Source organism: Photinus pyralis, unplaced genomic scaffold (assembly GCF_008802855.1).
Source record: "Photinus pyralis isolate 1611_PpyrPB1 unplaced genomic scaffold, Ppyr1.3 Ppyr1.4_LG5, whole genome shotgun sequence".
Lineage (NCBI taxonomy): Eukaryota > Metazoa > Arthropoda > Insecta > Coleoptera > Lampyridae > Photinus > Photinus pyralis.
The window spans coordinates 8,961,220-8,986,729 of NW_022170596.1; the positions used below are offsets into that span (position 1 = coordinate 8,961,220).

Here is a 25,510-nt window from a genome sequence, read left to right on the forward strand (position 1 = left end):
CAAATTCACGGTCAAGAAAGGAAATGATTGCGTACGTTTCAAAATCATCATATCTGTGCAGGAGTTCTTTTTTGACCCCCTCTTAATGATAACTGATAAAAGTTGTTTTAAATTTCGTGGCACAATGCCCTTTATTGGTATCCGGCATTTATACGAAACTGCAAGAGCTCCTATTAATATTTAAATTTCAGGTATATTACGCCTTACTGCATCATTTATTGCAAAAGCAAACGCTCTTTAATATTTTACAATTCCAAATGGGAATTTTCTTATGAATTAAAAATTAGATAAACGCAAAAGGAGATTTGAGAAAACGTAATAAATAAATTCCCAGTTACTAAATTTGCTTATCACATCTCTCATCTCGTGGATAATGACTATGTAACCATACTGTATGTCGTCGATTTAAATTTCCCCCCTTAAACATCGGCTACGTTCGCATCCGCGCTCGAGTATTGACGATTTACATCTCGAGAGCGACACACCATCTACTTTGCACCAATGAGCAGCAAGGTTTTCCTATGACGTTTTTTAATCCCCCCCCCCCCTCTTATTTGTAATTTTTATTTGCTAATAGAAATTAGAAGAAATGCTTTCATAATCTGTACAGTCGCGCTTGTGTAGTGTAGTTTATTTTCGCGCAAACCGAAGCTTTCTTTTATACATTTTCGAAACTGCGATCTCAGGTGTTTTAAGAAAAATACCTTGGGCGGTGATAATTGATAATGAATTTATCGTTTGCGGGTTGCGGATTTTTGGGCATTTATCATGTAGGAGTTGCCGTTTGTTTTCGAAAATACGCTCCGCATTTATTGCTAAATAAAATTTCTGGTGCCTCAGCGGGAGCGATTGCTGCTTGTTGCTTGTTATGCGATTTACCTTTAGGTAAGTGTTTTTTTCATTTATCTTTTTTTTTGCAGCAAATACTTAATTATGAGTCGTGTACTTTGATACAATACTATCGTATGTTTTTTTTTTATTTACCTAGGTACCTTTATTTATATTATTATAGTAGGCTATATTTATTGTTTTATTTTTTATTCTACTAGTACTTAGAATGGCTAATGACTGATTGTGCAAGGTGTATGACGTGTTTGGCTAAGTAGGTATAAAAAGACGCATTTGAAACAAAGCAATATTATAACTTATCAAATCAATGTAATCCTCTCAAGGACTTATTAACGATAACAAACCTTTTGTGAGGCACTTTGTGTTTGGTACGAAATATTTATTTAAAATATCTCCACGTGGACATGATCACTTGCATTTATTTGCTTTGTTAATGCGTTGTTTATTTACCACAAATCAGAAATGAGGATTTTGGGTTATTTACAATGCCAATACCTATTAACCATTTTTTTTATCAACGCAGGGGGGGGGGGGTTATCTTTGTTAAATAATAATTCTATTCAAAAGGTCGGTGGTCGGTTTAGTTCAGAGCTGCATCTTGCCAAATTTCTCTCCCATCCCTACTTCCAGATTGAAAAAATATGGCATACGAGCGACAGAAAGCGATTTTGGACTTTCTGTCCGTCCGCCTGTATACATGGCAACTCGCGAACGGTTTCGAATTTTCCAGTTCTTTCAGTAATAGGTAGATAATGTTCAAGGGACTAGCTGATTAAATTTTGTTTAATAATCGTGAACCGGAAGTGGCCTTGTCGCCCGTTGTCTATATTGGTTCAATGGTTCAATTTAAACAACTTTAACCTTAAATAAATAGTAAAAAATCGAAATGAAGGCACCATCATAATAGTAAGCAATATTTGGTGGAAAAGGGGACTAAATGAAACATTTTTTTAAAGAAACTTCCAAAATGTTTGCTTTAGAAACAATGCCCCCAAAAGTTTCTTCTGTATTTAGTGTTTATCTTCTGGGAAACTACATTAACAGATGGACGAGTGCAACCATGGGCGCTCCCAGAGAGGCGTCAAGGCAACCTATCTGAAGTTAGCAATATCTCACAAAATATGCGATTGATATTAAATCTAAGTACACAGATTAACTCTTAAATAACGTATATATACGACATTTACCCTCATACATCCTCAATATACCCCTTGTCAATAAATCAGACGAATCATTGTGATATAAATTGCTACACCTTCCTCCATACTTGTGAAACTATCCCTGATAGGTGATCTTTTTTAGATCTTTTTCAAAATTATTGTCAACGCCTCACGCTGGGTTGAGATGGCGCAAACTTAAATAATGAATCAGAGCCGTCCATAGCTAATACGAGGCCTGGAGCGAAACATTTTTGCAGGGCCTTTTTTTAACAATGATGTTTGGGGGGGGGTGTATTGAATACCCCCGGTGAAAGAGGGTCCTCCCCGGACATTTTTGCAGAATTATACTTGCAAAGTCGTCATTTTAAGAACCTTGGATGCCCTAGTATAAGAGAACGAGAAAAGGTTAAACATATTTAAGTAAATGTTTGTTTTTAGGTGACATAACAAGTGACGTATTAAGAGTCGCTTTAGATGCCCGAAGCAGATCCTTAGGACCTTTCAGTCCATCATTCAAAATTCAGACACTTCTGTTAGAGGGATTGGAGAAAGTAAGTAATCAATAAATTAAAGAATATTATTTGATGCGATAGCCGATAGGCGATGGAAACACGGAGAAAAAACATAGAAAGCAAATGTCAATTTATTTTTATTGAAAGTTTTTAAAAACAACTGATTAGTATTTATTATCTAATACTAAGGGTTCAATTTATCGAAACTCTTGTCTTTTACCATCGCGACGCGTGTCAAAAATCACTTTCGCGGTTGACTCATCGCCGCCAAACAACAGGGATCCTGGCAATTTCTTTTACCCTCAATATAACACATTTTCTGGGTCAATAACCTGATGCAATGATGGAAACTCGAGATGTGTTAATAAAACACGAGATGTAATCAGAAGAAAAATGTCAATTTATTTCTTTATCAAAGTTTTAAAAACAACTATTCTTCGTTTAGTATAAAAACAGTCGCAGGTAGGCGCCCACTCCAAAACTTATGTCTTTTTCTTCTCATGTGCTAAACCGGATGAAAATGTAATAGCATAATTTGTGGTGGGCGGCCACCTGCGATGATTGACGTGACTGTTTTTATACTAGACGAACAATTTATTATCTAATATGTATCCTCAATTTGTGTGTTTGTAGTATCTACCGGAAGACGCACATGTGAGAGTAAGTGGCAAGCTACACATCTCCCTTACAAGAGTGTACGATGGCAAGAACGTAATCGTTTCCCAATTCGAAAGTAAAGAAGATCTACTTCAGGCTCTTTTAGCTTCAGCTTTTGTACCGATTTTTTCGGGAATACTGCCTCCGAAATTTCGCGGCGTGCGATGTATGGACGGGGGATTTAGTGATAATTTGCCAGCCATCGATGAGAATACAATAACTGTTAGTCCATTTTGCGGGGAGTCCGATATATGCCCTCGAGATGATAGCTCCCAACTGTTTCACGTAATGTTCGCTCGAGTGTTTTTTTGTGTGTTGAAGTTTGGGTTGCAGATTAACGTGGCAAATACGAGTATAGAGCTATCACGACATAACATTTATCGAATGACTAGAATTTTGTTTCCTCCGAAACCGGAGGTTTTGTCGAATATGTGCAAGCAAGGTTTCGATGACGCTCTTCGTTTTTTGCACAGAAACAACCTGATTGGTTGTACTCGCTGTTTGGCCGTGCAGTCGACGTTTATTGTCTCCGAAACAATCGAGGAATGTTTAGAATATGATCCGGAATGCAGTGAATGTAAACTTCATCAGGAGGTAAGTCTCACCGTCCCGTCCCAAATTATAAACGAGCTCCTAGCGAGTTTATAATTTTGTTGTATCTGTCCGTCCGTTAGCACGATAACTCATAAACGAATGGACCGATTCCGATGAAATTTTGCAGGTGGATTCTTTATCAAATTTGTAGATCGGAGTTCGTGAATTGGCAATGTAGCCCAAAAAATAAAGTAGGCCCTTTTGACATATCCGTTAGTTATGAACCGAATTGCATGAAATTCAATATGCGCATAGCTTTAGCCATATAAAATACAATTCCAAAAGTTGAACCTAATCGATCAGCATTCACAGTGCCCTTTGCGCATCTCGACCATTTACAGACCGAATTGCAAACTTTCTTATTTTTGAAGGTATTTAAATGAAATTTGATGATACATAGCCACTTGGAATAAAAGCAAATTTAACACCAGTTTCAAAATTTAGTTTTGCGCATGCGCAGTGCCAACTTCCTTATTTATGGAGGCAATTAAATAAAATTTGATACATAGGCACTTGGAATAAAACCAAATTTTACGCCAGTTTCAAAATTTGGTTTTGCGCATGCGCAGAGGCATTCAAATGAAATTTCATACATATACACTTTAAATAAAAGCAAAACTAACATCAAGTTTAAAATTTGGTTTTGCACATGCTGTAGCCATACCCAGGAGCTCGTTTGCTATATTTGTTTAATTTATTACTCCTCTTACAGGAAGCTTTAGTTTCAAATATGCCAGATACAGTCATGACCGTATTTCAAGAAGCTATTGATTCTGCGAACAAGGGTCTCATTAATTGGCTATTCAAACATAGAGGAATGAAACTTTTATCAATTCTCAGTCTTCCTTACGTATTGCCTGCGGATATAATGTATGCGACATTTACAAAGTAAGTTCTCAATTTAGTACTCGGATTTTGTAAACCTTTTTTGTAGATTAATGTCTTCGACTCCACGTATGGGCAATACATTGTGGGAACTCAGCAAGTTCTTCATGGATCAATTATCTCTGCTGCTTCATAAAGTAAATGTACGTCAACAGTTAAATGCTAAAATTAGTTGCCAGTTGGCGATATCTGAATATGGAGGCAGTAAGCATTTTACTTAGTAGCATAATCTTATCTACAAAATGTTAATTTGCAGATGCTTATAATATGGAATCTGTGGACCATGAAATTAAAAATAGAATGAACATGAATTTTACAGTTAATTTGAATGAAACGGAGCACACTCATAACAGGAAGTATAAAACAATTACTGCCATTCCGATGCAGTCGAATTTAACGGTCAACAGTTCGGACATAGGAGACGACACTTTTGAGCAAATCCTTGAAATTACATCTCATCACGAAGCCATAATGGCGTTTTATTACATGGACGAAAATAACAAAGTAAAAGTGACGGAAATATTTGATGTAACAGACAGTGATACCGTTGCTGTGCTTACTCCGCAAGAAATCAAAGTCAACAAAAAGCTAGAATTGGATGATGAGTGGAATGATTCCGCTTGGTCAGCCACAAATGTGTTTCGACCACGTAAGCTCTCTATAATGCCTAATTCCTTTCACTATTATTACTTACACCTTTTTTTAGACCAGTTGCATCCCGATGAAATGTCCGAATATTCAGTCGATGATAACTCTGCCATTTTTTCTGATCCAGAAAGTGAATGGACAGGCGCATTCAAACTGGAAGAACAAGACGATGACTTGTTACAATATCCGACAGATGCTAGGCCCGAATCGGATCAACTTGATGTTTACTGTGATGAAGTGCACAGAAAAGGGTTAGTCCTCGAAGTGTAAGTGAGAAGCGTGTTCTTTAGATAAATTGTACAAATCATGCTAAATTTAAAATGAAAGGCTGTTAGTGAATTTCCAAAAATGCACAATTATGGTGCGATAGTTTATTATATTTATTAATACGAGTTCGTATATTTTGTGATATTTATTATAAATTCTATTTTTATACCATTTACATGTTATTGCTCGGTTAATTTAGTATTATAATGTTAATTTTGTATGTTTATGACAATACATTTAATAAAAACTTTCATATTTGTGAATGTGTTACAGACACTGGACTATACTTATACTGGAACGCGCACTCACTCTTTCCTGCGCGTGCCAGTGCTAAGCGGGGATACTGCAGGTGAGAGAGAAGGGAAAACTAAGAGGCCAGCGCTCTCTATCGCGCTTGTGTTGGTCGCAAAGTCGATTGTATGCGCTCAACAGAAGTACGATAGAGAGAGGCGCTGGTCCCTTAGTTTTCCCTCTTGTTCACCTGCAATATCTGTGCTTTGGCTTGGCATGCGCAGTCCATGTCTGCCTGCCATAGAAACGGCCGTTCTACGCATGCGCGTGCCCACGAAAGTAAGGACAGATGTCCCTTGTACAGTGACAGTGTGGTCATATGGTGGGGTTGTTTTCTATTGGTAGTTGAGAGATCCGCCATGTTTTGGCCAAATACATCCGATTGGTAGAAATTAACCCTGGAAACGAAGGTAATGAATTTAACAAAATCTACTAAGGCTCGGTTGTATAATGTCAGTTTAAACTTCAGTTTATACTTGAATTGTGGGTTAAAGGATTTGATTGGCTAATATTTCACAAGTTGACCAATCGTATTTCTGAAATCTCTCAGTTAAACCAACCTGAAGTTTAACCTGACATTGTACAACCGGGCCTAATTCGGTTAAACCCAAGGTTAATAGAGAAAGTAGGTTGCCTCGTAACTTTCAGCCAATAAACGTTCACTATTAAAATACGCGAATGACGTCACCCGGAATCCCACCTTGTCCACATCATAAAAATTAATTATTAACGCAACAACAACAGAACAAGTTCAAAAAATGCAAAATAGATCGAAATGGTACTTTACACGGATGTTCTGAAAAGTCCTTGCATTGCATTGTGAGAAACATGCTAGCGAAATATTATAAACACTTTATTAAAATATATGAATAGTTTATTTATTTATTTATTGTCCCTCTCTTATTATGGGCCCTCAACAGGCTTTCGGCCAATTACAGAGTAATCCGCATAAAGCTATTTAGGATGTGTCCCTGCAGAAGGTTCATGTATACTACTCCGGTATTTATTTATTTATTTAACTTGCTTTCTTCTTTTTCTTTAAAATAATATCTACTTGATTTGATGTTAAACAATTTTTGAAAGCAAACTTGGCTTGTACTTCGAAGTCAGTAGATTCGTCTTTTAACTGCTTTTAAGATGACGGACGGTTTTCTGTAATGATTCGTTATCGGTTTGGAGTATTTTAATTTCACTTTTCAATGCTTGATTTTCTTTTTGCTAATTGTCGAACTGTATTTTTAACACATTATAATCGTTTTCCTTGCTTGGCGAAGATGTATCAGATATATTGACGCAAGAAGCTTCAATTTCCTCTGTTTCTGATGCAGACAACGCAATTACACATTCTGACTTATTTGAAATGCGCACCAGTTCTTCTACTAACATTTTTCTCTCTATAGCTGTTCTCTGGGACTCTATTTCTTCAGCTTCAGCGTTGTGTAAAGATTTTATATACAAAGATGGAATAGCTGTTAATAACGAAAACAATATAAGCATTATCCATCTTAAAAACACCTACGTAGGTATTATTCTATACGAACCATTTTTTTTTTTTGCGACAATTCCCATTAGCCTAGCTTGCATTTCATCTGCATAATCTTCGGCCCGGAAATGCAGACTGCATACCCTATTGCATAAGGGATTCAGTTTCCCCTTTCGATTGCACTTTATATAGTCCATTCTTTTTGCAATGCAGTCTTTTGCAAATTTGAAAAACTGCATTTTTGAGCCATTTGCTTTTGATTTGTTAGAGCTGCTGTTGCATATAGCAAATATTTCCACCCAGCATCAAATAACTTTAATCAATACTGAAGTATCTAACAGTAATTCAATCGAATTATAATACGCATTATACGTATAATTCAGCACCATCTGACAATTACTTACACATTTCAAATAACTGTCAAAGTGAACGAAAACTCCAATCAAATGGGACTTCCGGATTCTCGATGACGCGTTTCCTTAAAGTTATGAGGCAACCTATTCTCTCTATTAACCTTGGGTTAAACCACATATGGCGGACAAAGTGCATTATGGCCACACTGTGGTGATTGCTTTCTGTTTCGGATTGGGCTGGCGGACGGAGCACACATTTCAGTGTACTTAAGTATAGTCATATTAAATAAAAATGTTATAAATTGTTTATATTGTACTGGTGGGGGGATAAACGTAGTAAAGGGAGGCTTAAAGGGGATAGCATTAGCCCACTCCAATGTTGAAGATCCGAAGACAATCAATGGACAAGAGAGGCGATGAGTCCAACAGTATGGAAATTTTGTTTATCAACTTCCCTAAACTCTTGGATCCCCTCTCTCGTATCTTGAAATCGTAAGGTGAAGGTATGCCGTGGGGCGAATGATCACGTAGTATGAAAGTCTAATGCTCTGGTTTGATTGAACTCTAATAAATACGCATGTGAACTTAGTTCGTTGAATTAAGTAAAACAAAGGCGATCAAATTGCATGTTTTTGTCCACCAAAGGAATGGTACTATCACTGAATCAATTTTCCAATCAGTGAAACAAAATAACCATAACCTTTTGTCTGGATTCTATTCTTATTCGTGATACAAATCTGTTTATGCAAATGGTACTCATAGGTCGATCCCTTTAGGAATATTCAAATTATATCGAACAAAATTCATAAACATAATAACCGACCGCTACATTTTACAAATCGAAAAAATTAATTTAACTTAGAGTTATTGGCGTGGGTGATATTCTCTTCCTGGGCTCTTATATTCTGGAGTCATAGGAATAGAATTGGCGAGAGAAAGAGGGCGGAGTTTTCTCGGTTATTTTGTTTAACGAGAGAACTCCGCCCCCATTCTTTCGCACTAATTCTATTCCTATGGACTCTGGTAACGTTTTACAGGTATACAGTTGACTTTTGCATCACCCTGGTTACATTATCTTTGTGACGAATGCATAGTTTGCGGGAAGAAAAGTTAGTATGAATCGCTAATCCAAACAAGAGATCGTGATTATCCAATGGATTAAAAGGCCAATTGCTCCGCTTTTAAGCTAATTTCACAATTCCTCCTAGTCCTGGGCTCTGGGATTCTCACTACCCTGATGAGTACTCGTGTCGATAAGGTTTCCTTTATCACATGGTCGAGTCCGATTTCTCGAAACTCTACGCCTGTACCGGCAAATGGCAACGACCTTTTTTACCAGAAAAGCCTGGAATTAGAAGTTGTTCAAATGTCGTCTATCGCACGCCTCAGGAGTGAACGTAGGTACGTGAAAATGTGCTACTGATGCCAATATATAGTGTCCTATACTATACTTTTCACGAGTGATCTTCGAGAACTCTACTCCATGAAGCATCCGTTTAACCCTCAACTGGAATTGGGTAGCACACGCAGCAAACTTTTTAGTGGGTAAGTTTCGCGCATCTTGTTTTTCCGGTTGAAGTAAGCATTTCCAAAGGAGTCGCCTGTGATTTTCGTAACACCTTCGATTCCCAATTTTCGAAATTGATCTTGCATGTGCCCACTATACCAGTTGATAACAACTGCACCAGGGCCGAAATGGGGAAATATCTACACCTATCAAAAGTTGGATCCAATCACCAACGAGTACCTGGTCGTTAAAAGAATACCTAAACGACTTAATACCTATACAGTGATATTTATTAATAAGTATGGGATTTACGTGTATTTATTCTTTTTCCCTATGTCTACTTTTAAATGGCTAAATCCATCTGAAGGGCGCCTAATTTTATGCAACCAAAATAACTTCTTAAAACAAACATCTGGCTGTCATAATAATTATTTTCCTATTGTTACTTCGGCTTCCGAATTTTTATTTTCATCCGGGTGACCGGAGCGTAAGAGATTTATTTTCTGTAGTCAAAGCAACAATATTCTTGTATCTTTATTTGTGTATTTTTGGTTGCATAAAATTAGGCGACTTTCAGAAGGATTTTGTCATTTAAAAGTACACAGAGGGAAAAACAATACACGCAAATCCCTATGTCTACTTCTTAATAAATGTTATTGTATATTGGGTACGGGTACGGAAACTACCATGGAAAAAGCAGTGGTAGTGCATATAAATTAGTTGGCTCCAAACGCAGGACAGAACAAATCAGTGGCACATTACTTTGGAACTCGCCAAGAGCGCGCTTTGGGTGTTGTCCGTGAGGAACCCAAAGATTTGTTTCAAGCACCAGAAGAAACGCTTTGGCTGACTGGGTAGTCTAGTACGTCAAGATGTGCCTTGAGGTATTGACGGTATGAGGGAAATTCACTTTCAACATGGAGCTTAGCAGAGTAAAAAAATACTCCAATCCTTAGCAATAAACATTTTGGGCAACCCCCTCCCCCAACAGTGATACCAACGGCGTTAGGGGCAATATCAAAGAGCGTATGTCCCTATTTTCATAGTTTTACTCAAAAGCACGAACTTTTGAACCTAATAATAAGGTCCCAGACTAAAATACTGGTGTTATTTCAACTCCAGAGGAACCCTGCAACCATTTCATAGAACAGTGAATTGCCTTTAAGCTTTTTTTTGAGCACTCATTAAAAAAGAAAGTGCTATTTTCATTAATCGAAATCAAACTCGTGCACATATATACATATATATTGTAATCTTTATGAGCATCCTTTAATTACAAGTTATACAGTATAAAAATCGATAAATATTTACATTCAAAATTTAGTGCAATATATATAAATAGAACGTAATACCAACAAATGGACAATTACGATTAGCTACAAATTAAATTCCAATTCTACGTCATTTTATGTTAACTTTAGTTAGACGGCAAATTTACTTATGTCGACCACATATAAAAGTATGTTTTTTGCCAGAAGGGTAGGTACTGTAAGACGGGGTTGCAAATCATATTGGCAAGTGGTACTTTAGCCGCCATACACTTAAGCGAAGCGCTAATTCTTTCTTTACTATGTCTATCATAGAACGGCGATCGTAGCAGGTACAAAAGTAGAACTACAGTCCTTCGTGAAATTTGCTGTTTCTGCTTCTTACTTAACGCCATCTTGTCAATTTTGGAGCAGTTCCGATAAAGTCGTAAACTAAAATTAAATTTAAAGCTGGCCTTTTCCTTGGTTATACTTCCTACCTATATAAGTCTAAAGCAAGAGAGATAATCCACGGTTTCCAAGTGTTATTGCCGAAGTAGGCGACTGATCCTAAGTGTAAGATAGGCTTCAAGGCGTAAAGCGTCTCTGCCATTAGCTGCTTATCCAAAATAGATTGTTGTACAACTTGCGTCCCGCTGCAGTCAACGGCCTCTAAAGGTTTCCATGATCGAAAAGCGATGGGTGGTGAAGAATCTATCTTGCGAATTACCCGTCCGGAATGCTGCAAAGTGAATGATATAGAGTGAGTTTGGGTTTCGGTATAATTCTCATTGACAGCTTTTGAATCGAGATTATTACGTTGAAGGACTGGAATTGGAGGATTTTCTATTACAGTGTCCTTGTAATTGAAAATTAGCAACATTCTCGAAACGCACCTACGCATAATAAGTTATATAAAATGTACTCGTTTAGCTGCCTTCACTTACTTAAAAACTTGAATGCAGACAATTACAAACCACTTGCCATGGTTCCCCCAAAGCTTCAGGGCGGATAACTCCAGAAATACCTCCGAATACTCGAGCACGGTTAGCCACACTTTCAAAACTTCCTGAGACGACGAAGGTTGGTTCATATGCGATTGGCTGATAATTCGATCGTTAAACAGCACTAACAGGTTGGACAAAGAGTATACAAGCTCGGATACGATATACGAATTGTTTATCCTTCCTGAAATTAGAAACGTACACGTATGGAGCTTTAAACGCAAGCATACTATTCACCTGCAATAAAATATGAAACCCATTTAACTGTCGTTTCGAAGTCACTTGTTGTTTGCGGATGCTTAGTGACCCAACTTTTGTATGAGTTGTAGAGGTCGGGAAGTGAAAACAAAGCTGAAGACATGTCGCTACTGTAAAGTGTATTAGATTGCGGCACTAAAACTATTTTATCGACTTATGGCGAAGGACATTAATAATTAATTATCACATATTATTATAACCTCACTTTTTTATCAATACATAAAAAGGTCAGAGTGGTTCTATTTACGCTCTCGGGGAAAAAAACAATCGGTGTCTCTAATCTCGCATATTAATCGTGTACCATTCCATTAAGGTGGCTTTACACTATAATATTTGTCTTATGATTTCTCATATGATAACTAATAAGCAATTGGATTTGTGTTTACACTATACTATTTTTGGTATTATTGCGGTCATAAGGAAATAATATGTAAATCCAAGAATAGAGATGCGTCTATTTCTGCATGATAAAGAACGTGATATTTTGTATAAGATCTTCCATTACGTTATTTATGTCGGTTTATTTTTGTCACAACTAAATAATATGAAAAATCTTTCAAGTGTAAAGTAAAAACACTGCGATCATACAGAAAATAAGTTTGCCCTAAATACATCATATGAGACATAATATCAAAAATCATTTATGACAAATATTATAGTGTGTAAAGCCACCTTTAAGGTACCTTTACACTATAATATATCTCACATGATTTTTTATATGATATGTTATATGATATTTACTACCAACATATTTTTCGTATGAGTTTTAATGTTTTACTTTACACTTGACAGGTTTTTCATATGACTTTAATACAAGAAGTTACGAAACCTATATAACTTCTCTAAATTAAAATGTTCCAAGTTCCAAGATTGGGCTACTATAATAGTTCAAAAGTTACAGCCCTTTGAATTTTCTTTCGAAATTGGTTTCTAGTCTATAACTTTTGATTGAGAAGTCTGATCGAAAAAGTACGAATTGTTTTGGTTTCTACGCACCAAAATTAATAAGAAAAAGTGTTTTCCCGAGAAATTTTGGTGCAGTCGATTTTTGGAAAAAAGGAAGGTTATACACTGCCTTTTTTTTTACCCAAAAAAAATTGTCTCAGATCGTCCTGTGAAAAAAATTTTCTTATAGAATGTGGCCTGTAGAATCCATAATTCCAAACAGTTCCAAGATCAGACTACTAGATCAAAAGTTACAGCCCTTTGAATTTTTTGTCGAAATTGGTTTTTTGCCCATAACTTTTGATGGAGACGTCTAATCGAAAAAGTACGAATCGTTTTGGATTCTACGCACCCAAATTAATAAGAAAAAGTTTTTTCCCGAGAAATTTTGGTGCAGTCGATTTTTGGGAAAAAAGGAAATACACTGCCTTTTTTGCCCAGAAAGAAAATTGTCTCAGATCGACCGGAAAAAAATATTTTCTTATAGAATGTGGCCTGTAGAATCCATAATTTCAAACAGTTCCAAGATCGGACTACTAGATCTAAAGTTACAGCCCTTTGAATTTTTTGTCGAAATTGGTTTCTAGTCTATAACTTTTGATTGAGAAGTCTGATCGAAAAAGTACGAATTGATTTGGATTCTACGCACCAAAATTAATCAGAAAAAGTGTTTTCCCGAGAAATTTTGGTGTAGTCGATTTTTGGTAAAAAAGGAAGGTTGTACACTGCCTTTTTTGAGGCCCGAAAAAAAAATTGTCTCAGAACGACCCGGAAAAAAAATTTTCTTATAGAATGTGGCCTGTAGAATCCATAATTTCAAACAGTTCCAAGATTGGGCTACTAGTTCAAAAGTTACGGCCCTTTGAATTTTTTTTCGAAATTGGTTTCTAGTCTATAACTTTTGATTGAGAAGTCTGATCGAAAAAGTACGAATTGATTTGGATTCTACGCACTCAAATTAATAAGAAAAAGTGTTTTCCCGAGAAATTTTGGTGTAGTCGATTTTTGGTAAAAAAGGAAGGTTATACACTGCCTTTTTTTGCCCCGAAAAAAAAATTGTCTCAGATCGACCGGAAAAAAATATTTTCTTATAGAATGTGGCCTGTAGAATCCATAATTTCAAACAGTTCCAAGATCGGGCTACTAGATCAAAAGTTACAGCCCTTTGAATTTTTTGTCGAAATTGGTTTTTTAAAGCCCCTTAACTTTTGATTGAGACGTCTAATCGAAAAAGTACGAATCGTTTTGGATTCTACGCACCCAAATTAATAAGAAAAAGTTTTTTCCCGAGAAATTTTGGTGCAATAGATTTTTTGTAAAAAAGGAAGGTTATATACAGCCTTTTTTTGAGGCCCTCAAAAAAAATTGTCTCAGATCGACCGGAAAAAATGTTTTCTTATAGAATGTGGCCTGTAGAATCCATAATTCCAAACAGTTCCAAGATCGGACTACTAGATCAAAAGTTACAGCCCTTTGAATTTTTTGTCGAAATTGGTTTTTCAATGTCAATATCAATGTCATACTTTTTTTGAGTGCACTGTCTGTCTGTCTGTCTGTCTGTCTGTCTAAGTCACAAGGCTCCGGAACTACACCACTTACAGACTTGGCATTGGTGTCATTTGATCAGAAATTAAAAATTATTTCATGTTTATATACTCGGTAAGGCATAAGGGCTATTAAAATCGAAAAAAAGATATCAAAGTCCTCGTGTCCATCAATAAGATCTTGTTGAAGGCTACCACATTCCCTGTATCGGTACCCAACTCAGACGTCCCGCTCACCCGCAATTCGTATTTTGGTGGATTTTGCTAAAAACCCTCAACAAAATAATACTCAATTTTAGGGGCACTTCTCATAGCTCCAGCTTCTATTGGCGACACAAGAAAGAGAGACCGCGATTCGAGCACTTAAGAAACTTTTAGGCGCGCACAATCGGACCATCAATACTGTAGAAGAAGAAGGAAAAATCACCACGTTAGTACAACACGCTTCGGGATGGCTCCCAGATGTCGCCAACCGCATCATGTAGTAACTTGTTAATTACACGACGCCGGTAGCACTTCCTCCAAGCGTTTTTCTACAGACCCGCATTTGCTGCCAGCCAGCTAACCAGCCGGCTCAGGTGAGATTAAAAACTACCTTTGACACAAATTTGCAAAGATTCCCTAAAAATGAAATTACTAATAGGGATATTTAAATGAGTAAATTGGAAGAAAATTGAGAATTTCAGACTCTTAAAATCAAGCCACTGAATCGATTAAAGGTAGATTTTCACAACGTATACAGATTTTTGTATGGATCTTTCCTTTTTAAATTCTCATAATTTCCCTGATATTAAAAATGAAGTATTGCGTAATAATCTACAGGAAAAACGTTGGGAAAAAATGCCAGATCTGTTCGATTACCTACGAGAAGAAATTTTAAGATCCTGTCGGGGCAACCACAATTGTACCTAGATGATTTCTCTAACAATGCCGTTTGTGGTAGTTGTCAAAACTGTTTTAGACGCTGTTATATAGTGCGATTACCAGTAGAATTTATATACAGAAACATTATAGCGAATATTCCAGAAATTCCGAGGCGCCATGAAAAAAAAGAATCGGTGATAGGGAGCGAAGACAGATATGACCCAATCTTTCCGACGTGTTTGTTAGAGAACATTCTAGAATACTCGGGAGCCTTCCAGAAAGAACGGCGTTTGCTATATAAGCAAATCGAATTGCGTTTCAATCAGTTCCAATTTCAACGCCTAAGTAATGAATAGTTCGCGCTTATAATTACTGTTATAAATTAATCCATTTTAAGACATTAATTAATTGATTCTTATTCTTTCGCAATTCTGAAATGTAGAATTCCGATTAAGGAACAGCTTGTGTAACAATAATCTAGAAGCATTTATGTTGTTGGGAAATAATTATATACAATCAGTGTTAGAAAAAGCATAAGTGTTTGAAATTGGGGCGCACCCTCCCCCACCCGCTAAGTGGGCCGATAGTCAAGTATATTTCACGGACCGGTTTATGGTTCCCCATCCACCCCTCGTTCCGAAAACATTCTAGAGATCACCAGAATACTATAAAACATTTAAAAAGTATTCCAGAACGTTATGTTAAAACACTTTCCCGATTATAATGGTATCCAAAGGCCTTTTAAATCCTTTTCGGGGACCCATTATAGAGGGAAATGGAAAATTAATGCAGTTTTGCGATCGAAGCTACAGAATATGAAGGCTTGTCCCATGGGAAAGTTTAAATTAAACCATTCAACTATACCCTTCCGGCGCAAATACGTGAGCCATAAAAAATTCCGCTAATACCATATTTTTAAATGAAATGTTTTTGCTTTTCTTTCGGATTGGGGTCCTGAGGGACAATTCTATTCAATTTCGGATGACCTATACGTATGGATCTGCACTACGCAAAATGTAGCTGTGACGTTTTCGTTTTTTAACAAATTATGTGCGCATTTGCAACAGCAATTGACGTTGATTCACGAAATGATACAAACAAGATAAGAGGACAAAAAAAGGCTTAAACGATTTACTAAATATACACAAAGACCATGTACCTACAAGCTACAACCCATAACGAATTGTAATTAGTTTGTAATTAACATTCCTTTCTTGTTGTAATTGTAGAAGACATTAACTTTTCCACTTTGCAAAGGTATCCCTTATCCCTATGTCATACACCTACAATTACCTAACGAAGAACCACACCACCAAAATGAGCCAATCATTTCGAAGGCGTATTACAGCAAAGACGTCATCATTCCCCCACTTTCCGCTGGTTATTTGTGATAAATTAATAATCGCGCTTTAATGTATCTAATTATTAGAAAATTTTACTTTCGATCAGTGATAAGTGCTCAGCGTGACAGTGCAAATCAGTTCCTTTAAAATGAATCTATCATTTGCTGGTTGTGGATTTCTGGGGATATATCATGCGGGCGTCGCGGTTTGCTTGCGAGAGTACGCTCCACATCTGCTGCTGAACAAAATTTCTGGAGCTTCCGCTGGAGCAATTGCGGCATGCTCTCTTCTTTGTGATTTACCATTAGGTAAGACATCAACTTCAATCTACATACCCCCCATAAACACTCCCAAGTAGTTTTGAAAGGAAGGTTCTGGGAGTGTCCTTATCACATTTAGGAAGTCATCAGCTATCAGATAAGAGAAGAATGACCTTCCTTACTTTATTGCGATACTTATTCAAAGGAGTTACATAAACAGTAGTAGAATTTTATTCAAACCCAGTCTATTGCGATTTTCAGGTACCTACTAGGTACCTATATCAGCATCAAATTTCCATTTCTTTAATTCTTTCAAATGTTTGGCAATTAGGGATTTTTTTACATAAGAAAAAACCAAAGCTAAATGGTGAGAGTGGTAGGAACAGCCCAAAGCATTCGTAAAAATCACGACTATTCTCCAACGACTGAAACTAGTAAACCCAGTAGAGGCATCTCTATCGAGCGGGGTTCATTTCAATATATAACGATGTTTTTTTTGGGTTTTAGGTTCAAGGTTTGTTATCTAAATCTTATCAATCTGAAATGTAGCATAACACAAATCCTGATAGTTCGCTGTGGAAACTATTGGAATGTTAGTGTGCAGTAAGCTATGCACTATGTTGACAAATCTCATAAAATATGATAATTTAGGAGAGTTATTAAATAGATTTTATTTGCTTAACATGTATTATTTAGATTACAATACAATAAACCATTAGTGAACACGATAGGATTTCTGAGTCATCTAATCTGAACATACATGACCTTACTTATCGAGACTTAAATAAACAAACACTATTTGCCCATAGGAATAATGATGGCAGAATGAAGACCCCTGTGATTACGCTTATCTTTTAATCTGCTTTCAACCGTGTTATGAATAAAAATACATGAATTGTAGGGCATTACCCCAAAAAAAATCGAATTATTAATACGTTGATATTGAAAACGGGGACAATTGCGTAGTTTATTAAATGATTAAATATATAAATATTCATGTTTTGATACCGACACGTGTGCACTATCAACTTCGAGAGTTTTTTTACTTTTGCAATAATACTTCAGGTATCATTGATCCCCGATGGTCTGACGTTCAGACCAAAGAAAAGAATACCCTATAAAAATATGAAAATACCAAAGCCTTTTGGCATTAATCCCTATAACCATAGATGTCTTTGTTTATACTTTTGCTGAAACACATAGCCAATGAGATGAGCGCATTTACAAAAATACATATTTCTCACAAAAAAGCAACGTATAGTTTCGCAAGATACAATCCGATAATTTTGGAATTATCAATGTCCTCAAAATGATAAATTTACTATATAAAAATTGTTATCTGCAAGACCATTTATTTTAAATGATTTTGGCGCGGACTCATTCAGTTTCTTTTCATTTACAGTCGACATGACGAGTGATGTACTAAGAATTGCCCTCGACGCTCGTAGCTGTTCTCTCGGACCTTTCAGCCCGTCTTTCAACATTCAGGATATGCTACTAAAAAACCTCGAAAAGGTTCTCCCCGAAGATGCCCATTTAAAGGTAAACGGAAGACTACACATATCGCTAACGAGAGTGCACGACGGAAAGAACGTCATTATTTCGGAATTTGAAAGTAAGGAGGATTTGCTTCAAGCCCTCCTGGCGTCCGCGTTCGTGCCCATGTTCTCCGGAATTTTACCGCCGAAATTTCGAGGGGTGAGGTACATAGATGGCGGATTCAGCGATAACCTGCCGGCGATTGACGAAAATACCATAACCGTGAGCCCATTCTGTGGCGAATCCGATATATGTCCCAGAGATGATAGTTCACAACTTTTTCATGTAAGTCATTCTCTCTCAACGTTAACAAAGTTCCTAACTGACTGTTACAGATAAACGTGGCCAACACAAGTATCGAACTCTCGAGGCATAACATTTACAGAATAGCAAGAATTTTGTTTCCTCCAAAGCCGGAGGTCTTGGCCAGCATGTGCAAGCAAGGCTTCGACGATGCGCTAAGATTTCTGCACAGAAACAATTTGATTAATTGCGATCGTTGCCTCGCAGTCCAGTCGACCTTTGTTATATCCAAACCTGAAGAAGATTACGACTTGGAGTGTCACGATTGCAAGAAGCAGCAAGAGGAAGCTCTGTTATCAAACATGCCGGAGAGGGTCGTTACCATTTTTCAAGAGGCCATCGATTCGGCGAATAATGGCATAATAGACTGGCTGTTTAAACGCAAAGGTAGAAAGGTATTGAGTGCCCTCAGTTCTTCCAACAAAGTACCCGAGAAAATCATCTTTACCTCATAAACCAAGTGTTGAGGCTGGGGTACAAACTCCCAGAGTTACATTGCGAAAATGGAAATAGCCGCTTACTGGCAGAAGCTGTACGTACATGGCTCGTTTACTCAACATCAGAAAGAGAAGGAAAGTTTTTTAGCTCAATTATCGATAGATACTCTCATTATGTTACTTATTACGTTTTTCTGTATTATTATTTATAAGTGATATGTCAACGTATTTTAGGTAGATAACTTATTTTTAATTGACTATTTATTGTGAATTGCAATATTTTTGAACATGTGATATCCATTAAGTATGGCTACATTTCAGAAGTAGGTAGTAGGCATTCTCTCAGCGAACTCAGGGACCTGTCCAGTTCTTCATTAGATAGCTTTTGTGTTTTTAGCTACTTTTCTTCTTCATTGGAGGATGCCACTGGTTTATTTACTTTTACTGAAATACGCCATGGATAAATAAAACCTTTTTATTACTATTTCATGATTTTTATTTGATATGTACATTCTTTGTATAAAATATAAAAGTACATATTAGGTAGCACTCCATGGAACCCATTTAATGGTAGTCAATAGGATTTCCTTATGCCATCTGATGTTATCATCGCCTGCAATTATCTCTTCAATTTGTTCCATATATTTATCTTTGACTTCCATTCGTACATCGGGGTGTTCGCATAAATTCGTCAAGGCCTAATTAGCAAAAATATTTGTTTATACACCAGTCATATCAGGTAAAAACTCCCCTCTTCCCTAAAAGGGGAAACTTTACCTATGTATAGTACGTAGCAGCCAGTAACAACATATTGACAATCAACATCCGTGCATTCTGTGCTACGGCCGCCATCTTGGGAAATGGCAGCCGATTTTTTTTAACCATATTTAACCGTTGGAAATACAAGAATTGCCGTTAACAACAGTTGAAGCACATAAAAATCCATCTTTTCATTTCTAACGGTTACGAACTTAAATTGTTAATAACAAAACTTTAATTTTGTTCAAATTTCAGCAGTTGAAAGATTGAAATAAACCCGCTTGCAACTCGCGGGCTCCACTATAAGTCAATTCATAGGCAGTGACGTAACTGGGTATTTTTCGAAGCTGTTTTGGCGCCCTACCAGATTTTGGGGCCACATCAGTTACCATTATGCTCTAATCATTAAAACTCTGTAGGTAATTACTGTACTGTACTCTACAGCGATAATTGCCTTTGTTTATTATACCACTCACCTCCTCCCAGACTCTGACCTCCTAGATGTTAGTGTTCAGAACGTTAGGTTTTTACGTTGTGTCTTGCAGTATTTTAAGTTAACATTTTAGAGGTCGTCGTTTGTCGGTTTTTTTATTTGAAGTAGCACAGAGACATCGTAACTGTTAATTAGGTTTACTCCTTAATTATTTTGCATTTACGATCCATATAAACATTTTACAATAAATGCATCATGGAAGAAACAATCTCACTCGGTATTTTAAAAGCATGCGGGCGTTCCACAATTGTCAAATGGCATTTTACCGATCTACCTACGAGCCACCGCATAAATGGCAGTACTCGGCACCGATGGGCCACGCAACCGCGGACTAGTATTAGGGTCGAAATGTCCTGTGGTCTGTCAGTCGCGGTAAACATCCCAAAACCCACCTAAACCAGTAGAATTGCTTTGGCAACTTTCAATTCATTTACATGAAGTGATAAAATTAAAACATGGGTCAATTATAAGAGGAGGAATTAATCAATCATTTCAGCGTTAATAGAATTTACTAGCAGCTTTCGTAATTAGCAAACTTAATTCCAATTACAAATAATTGACGGTCGAACGTATAGTTTCACAAATGCTCATTTCGACAACCTTAAATGTAATTAAGTCGGTCTTCGGACAACACTCCCAACGGCTGGCATTAATTAGACCAATAAATGTTGTGACTTAAAACAAAAGCGATATTAAATTACGTATTCAATTCAATTATTCAATATAAATGAAAAGATATTACCTTATTCCTAAGATTACATTTCACACTCACATTTTTTACTAACAAAGTTGCTCGTTTAAGTTGCACCTTTGTCAACGGGTATGCTTGACTACCTACTGAACGCTTTTTTTATAAGTTAAAAATCCATTTCGTTCATTTATTACTTTCTCAAAATATAATCGAGCCCAAGCATTTTTTTGTTTATATAAATTACAAAAATTTATAGCATCGAAACTCGAAACGAAATATATATCGTCCGTTTATGAGATTCGTCCTAAAGACTCGCAAATTTCAAATTTGTTTTGCACCCTGTATTCGACCTTAGCAGACTATTCGAATTTAACTGCCGTTTTTTCTTTAATGACTAGTCTATACCCCGTACTGCTCATCTGGATTAGAGCGCATACGGGCATTGGGGCAATTGATCCCAGATGTGAACAATAATGGAATCCAGTACAGTTCACAGCTTAAAGTATCATTCTTGTTAGGGGACAAAACTATTTCAGAGCACTTCGTGTATAGTGGTTGATGCTCAGCCTTGATCTCTACTGTGATCAGCTGCGAAACTCAATGCTGAATATAAAGTTGACTTATCAGAAGGAAGAGGTGTATTGTATTAGTAATATCCTTATCAGATTTAGCAATTGCAGATTGCAGGAATCTATTTCAGAGCGCTTTCCATTATTGCTATAATAAGCCCCAAACCAAGAGTGGCAGGTGGGATGAAGATCCACTGTATCTGTCCATTTTTAGCGCATTTTTGCAAATTTATTTGTAAAAAGGTAGCTTTTAATCTCACTTTGGCTGGCTGGCTGGCAGTAAAGGGGGGCCGGCTAAAACTAAAACTGAATAGAAGCCAGCTTAGGAAGATCACTGGTGTCCTTACGGGACACTGGATGGTCAACTATCACCTGCATAACATTGGGCTCGCGGAGAGTCAACGTGCAGGTTCTGTGGCGAGGCAGATGAAACTACCGAGCATGTGGTCTGTCACTGTGACGCTTTGATCAGGGACAGATATCAACTCCTTGGAGACAGATACCTGGAACCGAGAGGGTGAAGCAACTTAGGCTAAACAGGGTCCTATCCTTCATTGAGAGGAACGGGCTCTGAACTCAGTTGCGAAGAAAGGGGGTAGGCACAATGGGCCTCTGGTGTGCCTAAGTGCTGCCCGGTCGGGCTCCCCTGCGAATAGAATAGAATAGAAAGGGGGGCCGGTAAAAGAACACTTGAAAGACGAGAAGTGTACACGTACCTACCATGGCTTCGTAATTAACAATTTTAAGAACAGGGCTAAATGATGTGGGGTTGGAGACACCCAGGCGCCATCCCCGAGCGTGTTATACTCACCTAGAGATTTTTCACATTTTTCCTATCTTCATCTACAGTTTTGGTCCGATTCTTTTCAAATTAGTGTCGTTGGAAAGGTTTGTAAACGCGCATAATTCCTGCGGAATTTTGTTTTTTGTCATAGGAGAAGTTGCAAGGTGCGCGTTCTCAAGGGGTAGTCGACTTTGGGTGCCCAAAAGTTTCTTAGAGCTCTTACAGCGGTCTCTCTTTCTCCTGCTATGAGAAGTACTCAAAAATTGAGTGGGCGTGGGAAGTTTTAGCGAAATCTACGAAAATGCGAATTGCGGGTGACCAGGACGTCGGAAGTGGATACCGATAAAGGGAATGTAGTTGCCGCCGATAAGATCTTACTGGTGGTGGAACCAAAACTTCAAACGCGAATTGTGGGTGCATGGGAAGTCGGGAACGGTTATCGACACAGGAAATGTGGTAGCCTTCGGCAAGATCTTGTTGATGGTAGAGTCAAAACTGGCTAATAAAACGCTGATCTGCCACACAAAAATGCGCTAAAGTCCCTTCGAGCTTACACGAGGACTTCGTTAATTTTCTTTATATCGTACAGTTGTCGAAGAAAGTAATAAATAAATAATAGTAATAAATGAACGAAATGGATTTTTAACTGATAAAGAAAGCGTTCAGTAAGTAGTCAAGCATACCCGTTGACAATGGTGCAACTTAAACGAGCAACTTTGTTAGTAAAAAAAGACTTGGAATGTGAAATGAAAGGAATAAGGTAATATCTTTTCATTTATATTGAATAATTGAATTGAATACGCAATTTAATATCGCTTTTGTTTATAAGCCACCAAACTTAGTGGTCTAATTAATGGGGGCGCAAATGCCACCGTTGGGAGCGTTGTCCGAAGACCGACTTAAATACATTTAACGTTGTGAAAATGATTACCTAATTAAAATTTAGCCTTTGTGAAACTATACGTTTGACCGTCAATTATTTGTAATTGGAATTAAGTTTGCTAATTACGTAAGCTGCTAGTAAATGCTATTAACTTAGCTGAAATTCCTCTTCTTATAATTGGCCCATATTTTAATTTTATCACTTCATGAAGATGAATGGAAACGTGTCAAAGAAATTCTACTGGTTTAGGTGAGTTTTGGAATGTTTACAGACCACAGGACATTTCGACCCTAATACTAGTCCGCGGTTGCGTGGCCAATCGGTGCCGACTACTTCAATTTCTGCCACCTTTTTAATTGTTGATGAATGTCTCCAGTTTTATAATGAGTGGATTATATTGGAAAGAGGAAAATGCAATGTGTATACAATATGTAATACCAACAGTGTATTTTTTCTCGTTCCATCTTTTTAATAGCTGAATTGCACTTGGTAAGTCTCGCATACCACTCTTTGACCATCTTCCATTGAGCATCGCAATCAAGCTTATTTCTCGAAGTCTGCTTCAGGTTCTTCAACAAACCACTTTCATATTTTTTTTCAAACGTCAAAATACTGGGTCAAAAGTTAACTTGTTTACCAATTTCGTTGAGAAAACATTTACTTAACGATATAGATAAATCACTTCACTTCAGATTTTTTAAGTACCGTCCGTTGAGTATTTAATATTTTATAATTCCCACCTTAATTATAGAAATGCGTTGGTTGATTGGATGACTATAAGTACAAAGTTTGAGTGGTGATTGGAAGATAAATATTATTCCGTGTTAATTACACGTACCTTCATACAAAAGAGTTGTGTAGATTGAGATTTCCAATGGTTCGTTAGGATAATCAACCGTTCCAATAGTTTTGGTAATTGTTTTGCTTGTATTTTTGCTTCCGATTTTACTGTGCAAAACATTATTGCTGACGCGACGCTTGTATATATCTCGCTATTCTGCAATGTAAAATAAATCATTGTCGTCCAGGACAGTGTTTGCCCCCTACATCATGATACAACAACTTCGTCAGCCGTTTCAAAATTTGCTTGTCAAAAGCAATGTCCTTTGCAGACCTCGTTGAAGTTAACATTAGTAAACAATCGGCTGCTTTTGCGACCACTGGTTCAGCTTCATCTTCGAGACAGGCGACCTATTACAGACGTTCTGAAAATGTTTATTCTTATAGGAAAGTTAAAAAATACAAAGAGGTCGAAGGCACCCAGGGTTAACGCTTGGTCCTTTCCTTCTGCGTACATTAACGATATAAGGGTTTCCAAGTAAATTACTCTAATCTCCCCGTTTTCTTGATAGATCCTATTCAGTATAAGCTTAATAAACCCAGCATCCACTAAGAAATCGCCCGCTGAAATTCGATAATAAGCCCTCTGTTATATTGCCTCTTTGCTATACTGACCAAACCAAGATCTGCTGAGCATTTCCAGTAACATCGCAGCTTTAAATCGAAGGCCACTTTGTTGGTCATCCATTAATTTCGCTAAATTGTCCAGCAACAGTTTATTTTGAACGATTGCTGCTCGACCATCAGCAACACCTGCTAATATGATCAGCGTAATACAAACTCTTTCTCGAATTTCGGGCAGTTCATGCGAAAGTAAGTCAGCCAGTCTAAAATATGCAAGTAGTGTACACGACAACTTAATAGGGAGCACACCTATCGGGTATTTTTAATTTTAAGGCCTGATAAACTTTTTCGGGATCGTGAAGTAAATCGGTTAAGCTTGTCACGGACTGCAAAACGATTTGGTTGTCTTCGTGATGAAGTTCCCTCATCTAAAATGATAATTAACGCTATGTGAAGCGTCAAATGAGCTCTCCGTTACCAATTTCGGTAGGGCCCATCGTCCAAATGCCAACGGTCGTCGTGTTACATCCAGATGTTCTGATGGGATTGACGGAGTTTGGGACGTAAGCCTGTTATAGCCGGGGTCAAAATCGCATCCATCAATTGTTGGCTGATCTCTTGCTATACAAATAGTTAGATTAAATACCGTTCTATTCTTAAAGAGCACCGACCTAAATCTATTGATCTGTTTAATATGCGAGGGTTTATGCCTTCGGTTCTGGATTGCAAATACGAGTGTTTATTTAAAGGATGCATGCCGATACTAATTTGACATTAGTGTATTTGGCATAAATCGAGCCAAATATAACTATTCAAGTAGACTGGGGATACTGGGCTGAAGGAGTACCTACGTACCTACTTTAGATAGTAAAATTTGAACCATTTGGCGATGTCCAAGTATTTTTGTAAGTCACTTTTAAATATGCAAAAATATTAGACTGGTGCCACCAAGTATAGTGGTAAGGCTGCATACATTT

At 37.2% G+C, this 25,510-nt stretch overlaps 4 protein-coding genes across 5 annotated transcripts; 2 read left to right on the plus strand and 2 right to left on the minus strand.

Moving 5' to 3' along the window:
• The first annotated feature begins 576 nt into the window (after positions 1-576).
• LOC116172783 (1-acylglycerol-3-phosphate O-acyltransferase Pnpla3-like) lies at positions 577-5,846 on the plus strand. Its single transcript, XM_031490047.1, has 8 exons — positions 577-885; positions 2,448-2,560; positions 3,155-3,463; positions 3,512-3,772; positions 4,485-4,660; positions 4,707-4,861; positions 4,914-5,306; positions 5,364-5,846. The coding sequence occupies exons 1-8, from the start codon at positions 726-728 to the stop codon at positions 5,573-5,575; spliced, it is 1,779 nt and encodes a 592-aa protein (XP_031345907.1). The 5' UTR covers positions 577-725; the 3' UTR covers positions 5,576-5,846.
• Positions 5,847-10,436: 4,590 nt separating this feature from the next.
• On the minus strand, positions 10,437-11,946 carry LOC116172038 (peroxisomal membrane protein PEX16). The gene is made up of 4 exons (XM_031489130.1): positions 11,695-11,946; positions 11,401-11,641; positions 10,954-11,349; positions 10,437-10,906 (listed from the first exon to the last, which is right to left on the minus strand). The coding sequence occupies exons 1-4, from the start codon at positions 11,816-11,818 to the stop codon at positions 10,645-10,647; spliced, it is 1,023 nt and encodes a 340-aa protein (XP_031344990.1). The 5' UTR covers positions 11,819-11,946; the 3' UTR covers positions 10,437-10,644.
• A 4,525-nt stretch (positions 11,947-16,471) lies between these two features.
• On the plus strand, positions 16,472-19,079 carry LOC116171605 (patatin-like phospholipase domain-containing protein 2). Its single transcript, XM_031488544.1, has 3 exons — positions 16,472-16,719; positions 18,074-18,495; positions 18,546-19,079. The coding sequence occupies exons 1-3, from the start codon at positions 16,560-16,562 to the stop codon at positions 18,966-18,968; spliced, it is 1,005 nt and encodes a 334-aa protein (XP_031344404.1). The 5' UTR covers positions 16,472-16,559; the 3' UTR covers positions 18,969-19,079.
• Positions 19,080-19,463: 384 nt separating this feature from the next.
• On the minus strand, positions 19,464-25,327 carry LOC116171604 (radial spoke head 14 homolog). Of its 2 annotated transcripts, none has more exons than XM_031488542.1 (8): positions 25,205-25,327; positions 25,012-25,154; positions 24,843-24,961; positions 24,585-24,796; positions 24,373-24,533; positions 24,177-24,320; positions 23,968-24,126; positions 19,464-19,648 (listed from the first exon to the last, which is right to left on the minus strand). In XM_031488542.1, the coding sequence occupies exons 1-8, from the start codon at positions 25,287-25,289 to the stop codon at positions 19,490-19,492; spliced, it is 1,182 nt and encodes a 393-aa protein (XP_031344402.1). In that variant the 5' UTR covers positions 25,290-25,327; the 3' UTR covers positions 19,464-19,489. The 2 variants fall into 2 exon arrangements, with proteins under 2 accessions (XP_031344402.1, XP_031344403.1); XM_031488543.1 differs by lacking the exon at positions 19,464-19,648 and adding an exon at positions 23,483-23,903.
• Positions 25,328-25,510: the final 183 nt, after the last annotated feature.